Source organism: Macaca mulatta, chromosome 5 (genome assembly GCF_049350105.2).
Source record: "Macaca mulatta isolate MMU2019108-1 chromosome 5, T2T-MMU8v2.0, whole genome shotgun sequence".
Taxonomy (NCBI): domain Eukaryota; kingdom Metazoa; phylum Chordata; class Mammalia; order Primates; family Cercopithecidae; genus Macaca; species Macaca mulatta.
Genome location: NC_133410.1, coordinates 16,660,104 through 16,675,377, shown reverse-complemented (window position 1 = coordinate 16,675,377; position 15,274 = coordinate 16,660,104). Strand labels below are relative to the sequence as shown.

The 15,274-nt window shown below is 44.2% G+C and overlaps 1 protein-coding gene across 1 annotated transcript in view; it reads right to left on the bottom strand.

The window, feature by feature from the left end:
• Positions 1-2,834: 2,834 nt before the first annotated feature.
• LAP3 (leucine aminopeptidase 3) overlaps positions 2,835-15,274 on the bottom strand; it is a 31,369-nt gene continuing 18,929 nt past the window's right edge. The window contains 5 exon segments of the mRNA NM_001260698.1: positions 2,835-3,399; positions 3,882-3,991; positions 6,493-6,572; positions 12,471-12,573; positions 13,897-13,985. Coding sequence (NP_001247627.1) covers positions 3,210-3,399; positions 3,882-3,991; positions 6,493-6,572; positions 12,471-12,573; positions 13,897-13,985 — 572 coding nt within the window. The 3' untranslated portion in view covers positions 2,835-3,209.

Sequence of the window (15,274 nt, the reverse complement as noted above, 5' to 3'; positions counted from 1 at the left end):
CATGCCCTATCACCCAGGCTGGTGTTGGAGGGCAGTGGTGCAATCTTGGCTCACTATAACCTCTGCCTCCTGGTTCAAGTGATTTCTCCTGCCTCAGCCTCCCAAGTAGCTGGGACTACAGACACATGCCACCACGCCCAGCTAGTTTTTGTATTTTTAGGAGAGACAGGGTTCATGAAGTTCTTGGCAGCTAGATGCACGTTCAGTGACAACTATTAAATTTCATCTCAGTCAGGCACAGTGGCGGCTCACATCTGTAATCCCAGCACTTTGGGAGGCCTATACAGGTGGATCACTTGAGGCCAGGAGTTCGAGACCAGCCTGGGCAACATGGCAAAACCCATCTCTACTAAAAATGCAGAAACTAGCTGGATGTGGTGGTGTGCACCTATAGTCCCAGCTACCTGGGAGGCTGAGGCATGAGAATCGCTTGAACCCGGGAGGCAGAGGTTGCAGTCGGTTGAGATCATGCTACTGCACTCCAGCCTGGGTGACAGAATGAGACTATCTTCAAAAAAAAAAAATTCATCTCAACCAGATTAGGTAAGCCACATGAAACCAGGGCCTGTGCTATGCTTTTTGTATCCCACACACTAGTAAACACAAGAGTTCCATTGTTCCTTTATCCATAAAAAGCCTTGACAGAAAGCCTTCTATCAAAGCCCGACTGAGGCTCTGTATCACCCAGAATAAATCTGTTTTCAGTTTCCTTCATAAGCCTGTAATTCCAACCCTCTGATTCCATCTTTCCTGATGAAGTGACTTCTGAACATGGATAACCAGGGAAAACTGTGTTTGCTCACTACACTTACCGGGTTTTAATTCTAATAAATACCACAAACATGCATGCTCATTTCCATTCCCACTATAAACCAGTTTAGATATACAATATTTTTGCACGTCAAATTTCTTTAATGTTAAAATTAACAGTAACAAAGAGCTTTTCCTGTCAAACATTTTCGAAGTTAAAAAAAGGGCACACATCCCATTGATGGATTAATTTGATTCATCGGATACAAAAGTAAAAGAGGAGAGCTTTGTTCTAAGTCTGCACCAATGGAATTATGTTGATTGGTTATAGTCTCAGGAGGTGAGCAAACAGTTTTACCCATAGACAGTCTTTTTTTTTTTTTTTTTTAAGAGATGGGGTCTTGGTCTGTTGCCCCAGTACAGTGGCTCATAACTCCCTCATAGCTCACTGCAGCCTCAAACTCCTGGGCTCACGCAATCCTCCTGCCCCAGCCTTCTGAGTAGCTGGGACCTATTTATTTATTTAGAGATAAAGTCTCGCTGTTGCCAGGCTAGAGTGCTGTGGCACAATCTTGGCTCACTGCAACCTCTGCCTCCAGCGATTCTCCTGCCTCAGCCTCCCGAGTAGCTGGGATTACAGGTATGCACCACCGCGCCCAGCTAATTTTTGTATTTTTAGTAGAGATGGGGTTTCACCATGTTGGCCAGGATGGTCTCAGTCTCCTGACCTTGTGATCCACCCGCCTCGGCCTCCCTAAGTGCTGGGATTACATGTGTGAGCCACTGCACCCAGCCTTAAAATTATTTTTTTATAGAGACAGGGTCTCACTATGTTGCCCAGGGTAGTCTCAAACTCCTGGGCTCCAAGTTATCCTCCCGCCATGGCCTCCTAAAGTGCTGAGATTACAGGTGTGAACCACGGCATCCGCCTGCCTCCCCACCTGCTTTTTGAAACAGGTTTGTTTTTGTTTGAGATGGAGTCTAGCTCTGTCGCCCAAGCTGGAGTGCAGTGGTGCGATCTTGGCTTACTGCAACATCCACCTCCCAGGTTCAAGCAATTCTCTGCCTCAGTCTCCCTAGTAGCTGGGATTACAAGCATGTGCCACCACGCCTGGCTAATTTCTTTTGTATTTTTAGTAGAGATGGGGTTTCACCATATTGGCCAGGCTGGTCTTGAACTCCTGACCTTGTGATCCGCCTGCCTCGGCCTCCCAAAGTGCTGGGATTATAGGTGTGAGCCACCGCGCCTGGCCCAAGACAGGTTATTGCTCTTTCACCCAGGGTGGAGTGCAGTGGCATGATCAGGGCTCACTGCAGCCTTGACCTCCAGGCTCAAGCAATCTTCCCACCTCAGCCTCCAGAGTAGCTGGGCTCAGCTGACAGTCCCTTTTATGATCATTTCTTTTATCAACACGGTGTTGCTGGCTTGAATTGTTTCTTTTTAAAATTTCATAAAATAGAGACAAGGGTCTAACTATGTTGCCCAAACTGGTCTCAAACTCCTGGCCTCAAGCAATCCTACTGCCTTGGCCTCTCGGAATACTGGGATTACAGGCATTAGCCACTGTGCTTGGCCTGTGGTCATGTTTCTTACTTCAGTACTTCAGATAAATTCTATATCCATTCAAGTCACTGAACTGAAAAAGAGCATTGCGGTGTACCAGTGCAGCAGCCAGACCACCTGGCTTGAACTTTGAGCTACCAGTTACTTGCTCTGTGACATCAGTGCCATGTTACTAAACCTCTCTTGTGCCTCGTTTCCCTCATCTGTCATATGAGGGTAATAATAGTACCTGTCTCATTGGGTAAGACTCAATAATTTAATACCTGAAAACACTGAGGACAGTGTCTGGCAGATGGTAAGTCAACGATGGTTAGCTAGTATCATTCTGACCGATTCATTTTGGAAATCATGTGCCAAGCCACTTTAAGTGATGAGGAACATTGAGAAAATACATAGACCACTGTGTGCCAATTTAATTACACAGTTCATATAACATGGCTACAAAGACGAATGATATTCCAATAATAAGTTAGTGGGTTTGTAGCAATATGTAAGTAAATATCAGAGCCACACCAGAGGGCACAAAATGGATTTATTGTTTCTGACAAGTGCATAGTAATTTTCAGTTTGCTCATGTTCCTAGCATCACAAATCTGAGGTACAATTTTGCTTATCAATTAAAAACATATACTCTGAAAAGTGATTAGGAAGTTCTAAAAATTTTAATCATTTATAGAGTATCTTAAAAATCCTTGTCAAGTAAGATATTAACTTTACCTTTATAAATCTTTGTGTAAAATGAAAAAAAACTCAAGGCATACAAATTTCATTGTGTTCTACATTTTTAAATACCATCCTCTGTCTCCATTAAAAGATTTTCATCCATTTATTCAAAAACCTTTTAAGTTCAACTGTCCAATTTAAGACAGACCGAAGACATTTTTGAGTATCTGAACTAAGCATTGTCTTGACTGAAACGAAGTAAGAACTCGATGAGAGTCCTTGTGGGCCTCCCGGTCATGCCTTTCCGGAGATAGGGAACCTCATCTTTGTTGGTCATCACGCCTGCTATGTCTAAATGTGCCCACTTAGGATGAGTCACGAATTCTTTCAGGAATGCTGCAGCTGTACATGCTCCCGCAGATCTGAAGAGAAAGACAAAAAGCACTTTACAACCCCATGTAACTGTGCACTGAGATCCCACATTCTTGTTAAGTACATTCTATAACCAGAGAACAAAAGTCAAGCTTATAGGACCTATTAAGATGCTAACCCACATATCACTTTCAGAATATTTACTTTCAGATATTGCTTTAAGCAGTAAAGGATACATTCCATATCCCTTTTTGCTATGGTAATGAATTCCCGTATTTTCCATCTCTTTCCCTTACCATTTACTTAAAATTACTGTTAGATTAGAAACATGCAAATTTTGAGACCTGGTTGAAGATATATTTGAAAATTAAAAAGCTTTAAAAAGCTTTTTAAAAGACATTAAAAAGCTTACAAGCACTACACCGAAAGGATATTAAATAGTTAAACCTTTTATAAGGGGATAAAATTGAAAATAGCTATTCTGGCAATCAAGGATGATTGTATAAATGTACATTTAGCTTATCTTACATACCTATATTTTCCAATGTTGTTAACATCAGCAAGCTGGCAATCTACAACCTGTCTTGTATAATGTTCGAAGAGAGGCATCCTCCATACACGGTCCCCTGTTTCAATGCTGGCCTAGAAGAAACAGGTATGACAGGTGGAAGAGTGGATGAGGCGGTTCTGGGAAATTCATGGCATTAACATGCTCAATGCATGAAGGAAGAGTTGTTCTAACCTGTTACTCTAAAACATGAAACTATAAAATAGGATTCAGAATTGTGTCCACTCATTAAAAGATTTATTTTAGAACTATAAAAGAAACCAGGAGGCCAGGCACGGTGGCTCACACCTGTAATCCCAGCACTTTGGGAGGCTGAAGCAGGTGGATCATGAGGTCAAGAGATCAAGACCATCCTGGCCAACATGGTGAAACGTGGTCTCTACTAAAAATACAAAAAATTAGCCGAGCGTGTGGCCGGGCGCGGTGGCTCAAGCCTGTAATCCCAGCACTTTGGGAGGCCGAGGCGGGTGGATCACAAGGTCAGGAGATCGAGACCACAGTGAAACCCCGTCTCTACTAAAAATACAAAAAAAGCCGGGCGCGGTGGCTCACGCCTGTAATCCCAGCACTTTGGGAGGCCGAGGCGGGCGGATCACAAGGTCAGGAGATCGAGACCACGGTGAAACCCCGTCTCTACTAAAAATAGAAAAAAATTAGCCGGGCGCGGTTGTGGGCGCCTGTAGTCCCAGCTACTCGGGAGGCTGAGGCAGGAGAATGGCGTGAACCCGGGAGGCGGAGCTTGCAGTGAGCCGAGATTGCGCCACTGCACTCCAGCCTGGGTGACAGAGCGAGACTCCGTCTCAAAAAAAAAAAAAAAAAAAATTAGCCGAGCGTGGTGGTGTGCACCTGCAGTCCCAGCTACTTCTGAGGCTGAGGCAGGAGAATTGCTTGAACCCAGGAGGCAGAGGTTGCAGTGAGCCAAGATCGCATCATGGCACTCCAACCTGGCGACAGAGCGAGACTCCGTCTCAAAAATAAATAAATAAACAAACAAATAAATAATAAAAAGAAAGCAGGAAAGCTGTGAAGCAATTTCACAAATCTGTAGGGCATTTTGCTAAAATCATCAAACTACAATTACAGGCTTTGTGGGTTGATTAGGGTGAAAGAGTTCTTACGTGGCAGGTCACTTCAATGTGACAGAAACACATGACTGGACCTGTATCGCTGAAACCCTGAGACACAGTGACCACATTCATTCATTCATCATTTACCCACTCACTCATTCATCGTTTACTGAACTATTGAGCACCATCAGGTATGCTGAAATACTACTATCTGAGTCACCCAAGGGCCTACAGGCTAGTAGGAGAAACAGATACATAAACAGATTATTTAACTCACTGGTAAAAAGTCAAAGACCTAAAAGTGAAAAATCAAGAAGCGGCAATATAAGCTGTTATTTTAAGACGTAAGTAAATACTAGATGAATCAGCCAAGGGTTGAAAGTGGCTGCCTTCTGGAAAACAGACTGTGGGCTGCTGATTGTTGATTTATGCACATATAACTGAGATTTTTTTTTAAAGCTTAAATGATTTTTAAAAGTCAAAACAACAATGTTGTGGGTGCCATGAAAGAGAGGGATAACAGTTATGTGGGAGGCCAGAGGAGAGGTTCCTGGCCCGGCCTGGAAGGAGATGATGGGGCTGAGTATTGCAGAGCTGGGAAAACTGGGCTTCACGAATGATGACATATATGAAGGGGAAGCAGTTTAGGGTAAGCTCCCATTAATTACTAGTTGAATGAGTCAGCAGCCAGCTGGAGCTGTCTAGCAACCACATGGGTACACAGAGGCTGGGGCTCAGGAGAGAGACGGGAGCCATCAGGCACATGTGTTGGCTGGAGCTTCCCTGTGAGGACTGTGTAGAGTAGAAACATCCTATATCCTTGAACTGAACACCAGCCAAAGGGTGGCCAAAGGGAATAGATGAAGAGAAGGACAGGAGAATCACCAGAGAAGGCAGCCCAAGAGGATTATCACAGAAGCTGAACCAGGTGTCAGGAGGCCAGAGTCACTTGGCCTGTCACAGAGACAGGCTGAGTTAGGCTAACAGTGGCGTGGGCAGTTGAAAACCAATGGCAGTAAGTGAGGGTGTGTGTGTGTGTGTGTGTGTGTGTGTGTATGTGTGTGTGTGTGGAAATGGGGGTGACTGCTGGGAAGAGGCTGGCTGTGAAGGGTCATGGAGGGAGGCACAGAGCACAGGAGTCTGAAGACATCCTCATCGCTGCAGGGTGAACTCCCTTACATGACTCACGACACGCAGTCACAAACGCTGCTCCACAAAGCCGTTTCTACCTCAGGGATTCTAAACTATGACCACAGCGTTCATGAGACATTTTCACAGGACTCTTGAGGCTACCGGAGGGGAGCAGGGGGTATCATCCCCTCCTTTAGAAGCATTTGTGGAAAACCTGATGCCACTGAACTCAATTTATTGCTGCAGTTCATTTTCAATTCAAAGGCAAACCTGCAGCATAAAAATCTCTAACACAGGGTTGAAGAAGTCTATCCTTCTAAGGCTAGGATAATTTATTCACCATCTCTACAATTTAGATATACAAATATTATTCCTACCTCGAAGAGTTTGTTCCAAAGCCAGGACGAATTGGTAAAGACCCCAGTGGCACCGGACCCCAAAGCTACATCCATGGCACCTGTAAAACACAAGGCCTCAGGTCAAGTGCGGTCTCTCCAGGCAAAATGGGCTCCTCCACCCCGCAGGCGGAAACCTTAGCACGTAACCTATTCAATGGCTTCCTCATTTTCAAAAATAGATAAGCTTAGAAAATCTTTCCTGTAAATACTTACCATATTGTTATATTTTTCAAGCCAGAATTCACTTAAATTATTAGGAAATGCACAAAAGGAACCTACTGAATTTGACCAATAATTGCATTGTAGGGATAACTTACCTATTTTTGACATTTCCTTCCAGACCTCTAAACCTTTTTTTTGAGAAAGGTCTCACTGTCACCCAGGCTGCAGTGTAGTGGTGTGATCAGAGCTCACTGCATGCAGCCTCAGACTCCTGGGCTCAAGTGATCCTTCTGCCTCAGCCTCCTGAGTAGCTCTAATTACAGGTACATGCCGCCATGCGCAGCTAATTAAAAATTTCTTTTTGGGCAGGGCACGGTGGCTCACACCTGTAATCCCATCATGGGCAGCTCACCTGAGGTCAGGTGTTCAAGACCAGCCTGGCCAACATGGAGAAACCCCGTCTCTACTAAAAATACAAAAATTAGCCGGGCGTGGTAGTGGGCACCTGTAATCCCAGCTACTTGGGAGACTGAGACAGGGAGAATCATTTGAACCCAGGAGGCAGAAGTTGCAGTGAGTCGAGATCACACCATTGCACTCTAGCCTGGGCGACAGAGTAAGACTCTGTCTCAAAAAAAAGAAAAAGAAAAAAAAAAGGCCAGGCACAATGCCTCACGCCTGTAATCCCAGCACTTTGGGAGGCTGAGGCGGGCAGGTCACCTGGTTGGGAGTTTGAGACCACCCTGACCAACATGAGAAACCCTGTCTCTACTAAAAATACAAACTTAGCCGGGGATGGGGCGCATGCCTGTAATCCCAGCTACTCAGGAGGCTGAGGCAGGAGAATCGTTTGAATTGCTTGAACCCGGGAGGCAGAGGTTGTAGTGAGCCGAGATCACACCATTGCACTCCAGCCTCAGCGAAACTCCATCTCAAAACAAACAAACAAACAAAAAACAACTATTTCTTGTTGTATAGATGGGGTCTCATGTTGCTCAGGCTAGTCTTGAACTCCTGGGCTCAAGCAACCCTCCCATGTCAGCCTCCCAAGGCACTAGGATTACAGGTGTGAACCACCATGCCCAGCCCAACTTCTAAACTTTCATAAGAAACACTTAAGACCATCCTTATGTGTTCAAGCGTGTGTTCCTCGTTTTTTGAGGCAGAGTCTTGCTCTGTCGCCCAGGCTGGAGTGCAGTGGTACGATCTCGGCTCACTGCAACCTCCGCCTCCCGGGTTCATGCCACTCTCCTGCCTCAGCCTCCCGAGTAGCTGGGACTACAGGCACGTGCCACCACGCCTGGCTAATTTTTTTGGTATTTTTAGTAGAGAGGGGGTTTCACCGTGTTAGCCAAGATGGTCTTGATCTCCTAATCAAGATCCTCATGATCTGCCCGCCCTGGCCTCCGAAAGTGTTGGGATTACAGGTGTGAGCCATCGCGCCCGCTGTGTTCTTCCTTTTATGCTTTAAAAATTTATTCTAGTCCTCTTTGGCTGGGCGCGGTGGCTCATGCCTGTAATCCCAGCATTTTGGGAGGCCGAGACGGGTGGATCACTTGAGGTCAGGAGTTCGAGACCAGCCTGACCAATATGGTGAAACTCCGTCTCTACTAAATATACAAAAATCCGGGTGTGGTGGCGCATGCCTGTAATCCCAGTTACTCGGGCGGCTGAGGCAGGAGAATGGCTTGAACCTGGGAGGCAGAGGTTGCAGTGAGCTGAGATCCGGCCACTGCACTCCAGCCTGGGCAACAGAGCGAGACTCCGTCTCAAAAAAAAAAAAAGGAAAAATTATTCCTTTTTTATAAACAAATGTTTGAAAGTCTTTTTAATGATTTAAAAATAGTCCACTGGATGGAGGTATCATAACTTACATACTACTGGAATTGAGGAATCTAATTTTTCAGCAATTTTAATCACATCTAAGTATTGCTATAAGACTTTGATATCTATTATCACTGCATTCATATTTACTTGTTTCATCTTTAGTTTTTTTCTAATTAGGATATGTTTTAAAAATCAACTTAAAAATCCAGATTTGCAGATCCTCTTGAGAAGAGACAATCAGGTACAGCCATTAGTGCTGCCTCCTTTAGTTGTGGTATTAGCTCTCCGCAGTCTCCTTTGTTACTTGCCTGGCCCATCTGTAAGCATTGAGTCAAGGAACACGTCTGCTTCCTATGCATATCCTTAGGGCCCAGAAAGCACACTGCCTGGCGTAAAGGAGTTAAGTATTGAAAGGAAAAGCAAACCTTACTATCCTTCAGTACCAGGACAAGCACTGAACCCACCACCATCAGTACCGGGACACGCATATGGAATGTCAGAGGAGACAGCACTGAAACTGGGGGAAATCTACAGTCTTCACAAGGTGGCATTTGCTCCCTGTAATGCAAAGTATGTCCAAGTTGCTCCTTAAATTCTTAACCATGTCTTTACATGAAACTGCTCATTAGCATCTCTCCCAAGGAAAACTGAAACTTGCAGATACTACTAACTAGTCAGCCCTCCGTTATCCATGTGTTCTGCATCTATGGAGTCAACCAAATGCAGACGGGAAATATTTTGAAGCGGGGGAGATGGCTGCATCGGTACTGAACACACACAGACTCTTTTTTCTTGTCATTATTCCCTAAACAATACAGTGTAATGAATATTTACATAGCATTTATATTGTATCAGGCAGTATACGTAATCTAGAGATGACTTAAGTATACTGGAGGATGTACATAGGTTATATTTAAATACTATGCCATTTTACATAAGGGATGTGAGCATCGTGGGTTTGGCATCTGAGGGGGGATCCTAGAACCAATCCCCCATGCATACTGAGGGACAATATATACATACCCATTAATACTTTTTCAAGTTAGTGGTTTTTTACATGATTATTCACTTGTCCTCAAAATATTTCAGTCAATCCCCTAAGAGTCATCTATCAGTTTTAAAATTTGTCACAGAAAAGATGAACAATCCCCTCAAAAAAGAACATGCCATCTTCTCTTAAAGTAATAGAAAATGGCAGGCATAAATATTTAAGGTGGTCCAGTTGGGACACGGCTCTAAAGATGATTTCATTGTATATTTAAGTAGTTTATTTTCTCTAATTCCAGAATTATTACCACTACCCATTTCAGAACTACTAGTAGCAGAGGCATACTTCCCATTTTCCTTCACAAGGCACACTTGGAGCCCTGTGTTGTGATGCTCACTAATCGATGTTACCAGAATTGCTCATAGTCTGGAAGAAACATCAAAGCCCCAAGGAAAGTGAGGATAGCACCACAGTCATTCCAAACTAAATTATGCCCATGCATTAAGAAAATGAAGAGAAGCACCGTGATTGGATGGCCATCCCTGAATATGTCACTGTTCCTACAATCTGGGGTATGGCCTGCCTTTCAAAGGACACTAACATCTGTTCAGCGCCTATGATGTACTGGGCCATGCACATCAACCTGTATCGTCTCCTTTAATCTTCGCAGGCATCCTTCCTGTGAACGAGGTGTTGTTATACCCCTTTTATGGATGAGACAACTAAAGCCTAGTCCAAAGTCATGTGTTATTAAAAGTGAGAACAAGTTTTAAAATCAGGTCTTCTATTTCTGAAGACTGTGTACTTCCTCCTATCAAGAGCCTAAGCTTAGAAACTGGTTCTTATTCTCCTCTTGGAACCCTAGCTTCTGGAACTCAGAAGGGGCTCTATAGTATTTGGGGAACCATCACCCGGTGTGGTCTGAAAGGACACCCAGGTCACCCTTGGTTACTTAGGGCCTTTCTCACCTTCTCAATCCCTCAGACTGAGAAAAAAGTGGGGTAGAATGCTGCTATTAAGCACCTAGGAAAAGTATTTCCCAAGTGGTATTATGAAGGTTATGTTTAAGTTGTAGAACTTGATGTATCTGATGTATCTCTCCTCTGTGATTCCTCATTTACAGTAAGGGGGTACCTGCTTCACCACCACTGCCTCCCCCAACCCCCCACCCTAGAAGCTCTGCTTTTCAGCTTAAAGTGTTTGCTAAACTGAATAGGTAGACCAAAAACCATGGAAACACTATAATACCAGCTTTGAAAAAGAACTCTTAGCATAATACCAGCTTTGAAAAAGAACTCTTAGTCCTTAGACTTATGGACTATTTTAGACCTACATATAAAAGGGAACATGATTTCTGCCAAAGTAAAGGCTCAACATGACCAGGGCAAGAATAAAACCAAAGGATAAAAAATGATCTAAATTTTCATCTTAAAAGTGGCAGAGTCTGACTTTAAGATTCAGAAATTAGTCATCCCTTTAGGAATCTATTCCCGGCCCTCCAGGGCTGGTGGTGTCACAGCCTGTATTAAAGAGGCTTTCTAAAAATTCCCTCCAGCCTTTACAACTCTTCCAGGTAAATGGAATTGTTCCCAGCTACCAATGCTCAAAAGGGATAAAGAACTTGCCTGGCTAACTTACTAGCAGGTGGCACAGCTGGGAGTTCCACCCGAGCCTGGCCTTAAAGCGCAGGCTTCACACTGTGTCACTTGTTAAATGAGGATCCTGCTACCCTGTAAAATGTTTTTATTTCCTTATAACGTCAAGTATAAAAAGTTCCGGTGGGGGGTTGGAAAAAAAAAAAAAGCTCTGAAAGCTCAGAGGATATCAGATACATTACAATTAGTTATAAAAAGTAAAAGAAAGCTGTTGACTTGGGGATTTATCATTAATCTTTTCAGATCTGTATCAAATGATAATTGTAACAGAAACCATCTCTTAACATCATTTTTTTAAATTTAATTTAATTTTTTTTTTTTTTTTGAGAGGGAGTCTCGCTCTGTCACCAAGCTGGAGTACAGTGGTGCGATCTTGGCTCAGTGCAACTTCTGCCTCCTGGGTTCAAGCGATTCTCCTGCCTCAGCCTCTTGAGTAGCTGGGATTACAGGCATGCGCCACAACACCCAGCTAATTTTTGTATTTTTAGTAGAGACAAGGTTTTACCATGTTGGCCAGGATAGTCTTGATCTCCTGACCTCATGATCTGCCCACCTCGGCCTCCCAAAGTGTTCGGATTACAGGCGTGAGCCACTGCTCCCAGCACTTTACATCATTTTTAGATGTCACTCTAGATGAGTTCATCGGGCCCACTTGTTATTTCTTTGTTTAAAGGTACAGCCCAGGCTGGACACGGTGGCTCACGCCTGTAATCCCAGCACTTTGGGAGGCCAAGGCGGGCAGATCACCTGAGGTCAGGAGTTCAAGACCAGCCTGGCTGACGTGGCAAAAACCCCATCTCTACTAAAATATAAAAATTAGGCCAGGTGCAGTGGCTTATGCCTGTAACCCCAGCACTTTGGGAGGCCGAGGCAGGTAGTTCACCTGAGGTCAGGAGTTCGAGACCAGCCTGGCTAACATGGCAAAAACCCTGTATCTACTAAAAATACAAAAATTCACTGGGTATGTTGGCGCATACCTGTAATCCCAGCTACTTGGGAGGCTGAGGCAGGAAAATCACTTGAACTCGGGAGGCAGAGATTGCAGTGAGCTGAGATCACGCCACTGCACTCTAGCCTGGACGACAGAGTAAGACTCTGTCTCAAAAAACAAACAAACAAAAAAGGTACAGCCTGGAATGTTTTAAAACAACAAACCTAATATTCAAAACATTTTACAACTGCAGAACAATTCCTCTGGTGAAAGCTCTTTGAATGCCAATGGACCAAGCCAAATTTTAGCAAAATAACGCCCAAGTATAGTGTGTGAATCCATGTAACAAACAAGACTTCCTTCAAACAAAATCAAGGCAAGTGCGTGGTCTGACCTGTTAAGGTGGCAGCATTGAGGATGACCTTCGGGTTAAATGTGTGTGCGTAACAGAGCGCATCAGCCAGTATGAGCCTCCCCTCAGCATCAGTGTTATCAACCTGCAGAGGGTCAAAAACAGAAAGGGTAACAGCTTGAGTAACGAATATGAAAACTAGACACTTGCAACAGTGTTCGACAGAAAAGTTGGAAAAAGCTACTGTGACGTGTGTCATTATCAAAACCATTCATATACTTCAATGAGAATAGGAACATATCTAATTGGGAGAGCAAATATTATTTAATAATTCCCCAGCACCTTGGGAGGCAGAGGTGGGCAAAGAGCTTGAGCCCAGGAGTTTGACACCAGCCTGGACAAGATGGTGAAACCCCATCTCTAATTAAAAATAAAATAATACTAATAATAATATAATAATCCCTGTACCAGAGCTGATGACTAAAGTTGATGACTTTGGAAGCCAAAATAAATAGAAAAATGTCTGGCCCACTTTATCCATAACTTTGTAACAAGAAGGGGAAAAATGTAAAGATTTCTGCAAATGGGGTTAAAGAGCTTACGCAGCTACAGCTACATGGCAGTCTCAATCCTAAAAATGAAAACTCTTGCAACTTCAGTAACACTTCCTAACTATATTCCCTTCTTTTAAATAGAGGTCCAGTCATTATGGGTGGCTTGTACACACACGCATGCATGTGCCACATGGAGGACTTGCTGCCACATCCCCTTGAGTGCAGGGCCCACGATGTAGGACAGCGTTTTCCACCTCAACAGCTAAAATGGAAAAAAGTCACTCATAGCACAGGTAGATCCAGAAGATAGCTCACAATTTTACTGCTTTGCCACACTCTGCAGGGCTGGCGGCAAATTCACCGAAACGTGTGTGTACAGCATACAGGAAGTGGGAGGAACAATCCGTCTGGAAAAACATTCTTCAAAATTTCAAAAAGAGATACTTCTGCCTTTACAAGAAAAGCTACTCAGGGGCCAGGAAAGGTGGCTCACACCTGTAATCCTTGCACTTTGGGAGGCCAAGGTGGGCAGATCGCTTGAGTCTAGGAGTTTGGGACCAGCCTGGGCAACATGGCAAAACCCTGTCTCTACAAAAAATTAGCCAGGCATGGTGGCATGCACCTGTGGTCCCAGCTACTCAGAACGCTAAGGTGTGAGGATCACCTGAGCCTGGGGGGGTCAAGGCTGTAGTGAGCCATGATCACGCCACTGCACTACAGCCTGGGTGACACGGCGAGACCCCATTTCAGGAAAGGAAAAGGAAAAAGAAAAGAAAGCCTACTCAGCACTAAAGAAAGCACCCTCCCCTAATATGGTGCTGGGTCTCTGTACCCATCCAAACTATGGTTATGTGGCTACCATGGGATTCCTGAGGAATGCCGGATGGGGAGTGCTGTGTCTCGCATTTACAAACCTGGATGGTCTTCCCGTTCCTGGCTCTAACAACATCCCCTGGCTTGTTGGCCTTGCCGCTGGGCATATTTTCACAAAGAGGGGCCAGACCTATTGGAAAGAATATATGAAAGCACACAATACATGCTGGGTCCAAACATGCCATCCATGGGACAAGAGGCCACCTGTGAGCCATGAGAAGCAAGACACAAAGGCCACCTTAACGCACTGATCAAACATCACCAATGACACAACTGACATGATGTGTCAGCAACAAGATGTACACATCAGCCATGTAGCATTCTTCCCAAAGAAGTCTAACTTGATTCTAATCAAGAAGAAGCAATTCAAATAAATACAAATTGCAGAATATCATGAAACAAGCCTTGACCCTTCAAAACTGCTAATGCCATGGAAGAAAATAGGAATACGGTCTAGACTCAAGAAATCTAGAGGGACATGGCACCAACGGCAACGTGTGCTCCTTGATTAGTTTCTGGATTCAAAAGCAAAATATAGGCTGGGCACGGTGGCTCATGCCTGTAATCCCAGCATTTTGAGAGGCCAAGGCGGGCAGATCACTTGAGGTCAGGAGTGCGAGACCAGCCTGACCAACATGGAGAAACCCGGTCTCTACTAAAAATACAAAATTAGCTGGGCATGGTGGTATATGCCTGTAGTCCCAGCTACTCAAGAGGCTGAGGCAGAAGAATTGCTTGAACCCGGGAGGCGGAGGTTACGATTAGCCAAGATTGCGCCATTGCACTCTAGCCTGGGAAACAAGAGCAAAACTCTGTCTCAAAAAAACCCAAAAAAACAAACAAAAAAAACCCTAAGTATAAATAAATAAAATGGACGTTTTTTACACAACTGGAAACTTGAATTAGGTTACTGTATTAATCCTTGGAAAACATAATGGTTTTGTCATTACATAGAACGTCCTTTTTCTTAGAGGACATGTCATGATGTCTGCAACTGACTTTTAAATAGTTCAGGAAATAAAAGGACTATGATAGTGAAGGACAGGGGCATGTCTGACAGACCTGGATTCCAGTTCTACCTTCCTTGTGCAACGGACATGACTCTGGGCATTATTTAATCTAAGACTCTCTCCTCCTTCCCCGTCTGCTCTTAAATGAGTATGAGCAATGCTATTACACAAACTCCCAGCACTGTGCCTGGGAGTTTGTATCTTCCACTACTAAGAACTGCCACATAATGAGCACTTTTTCTGTCCTAGGCACTTTCTGTGTGTTGTGCCATTTCACCGGCCACAATCCTACGAGGCAATGAGCCAGCAATGTCCTGCCACCCCAGCTACCAAGCACATGTCATAATGTCAACTACAAAGTTGACATTATGTGCCCCTGACTGCTAACCACCTGTTGCAGAAGTAAAAC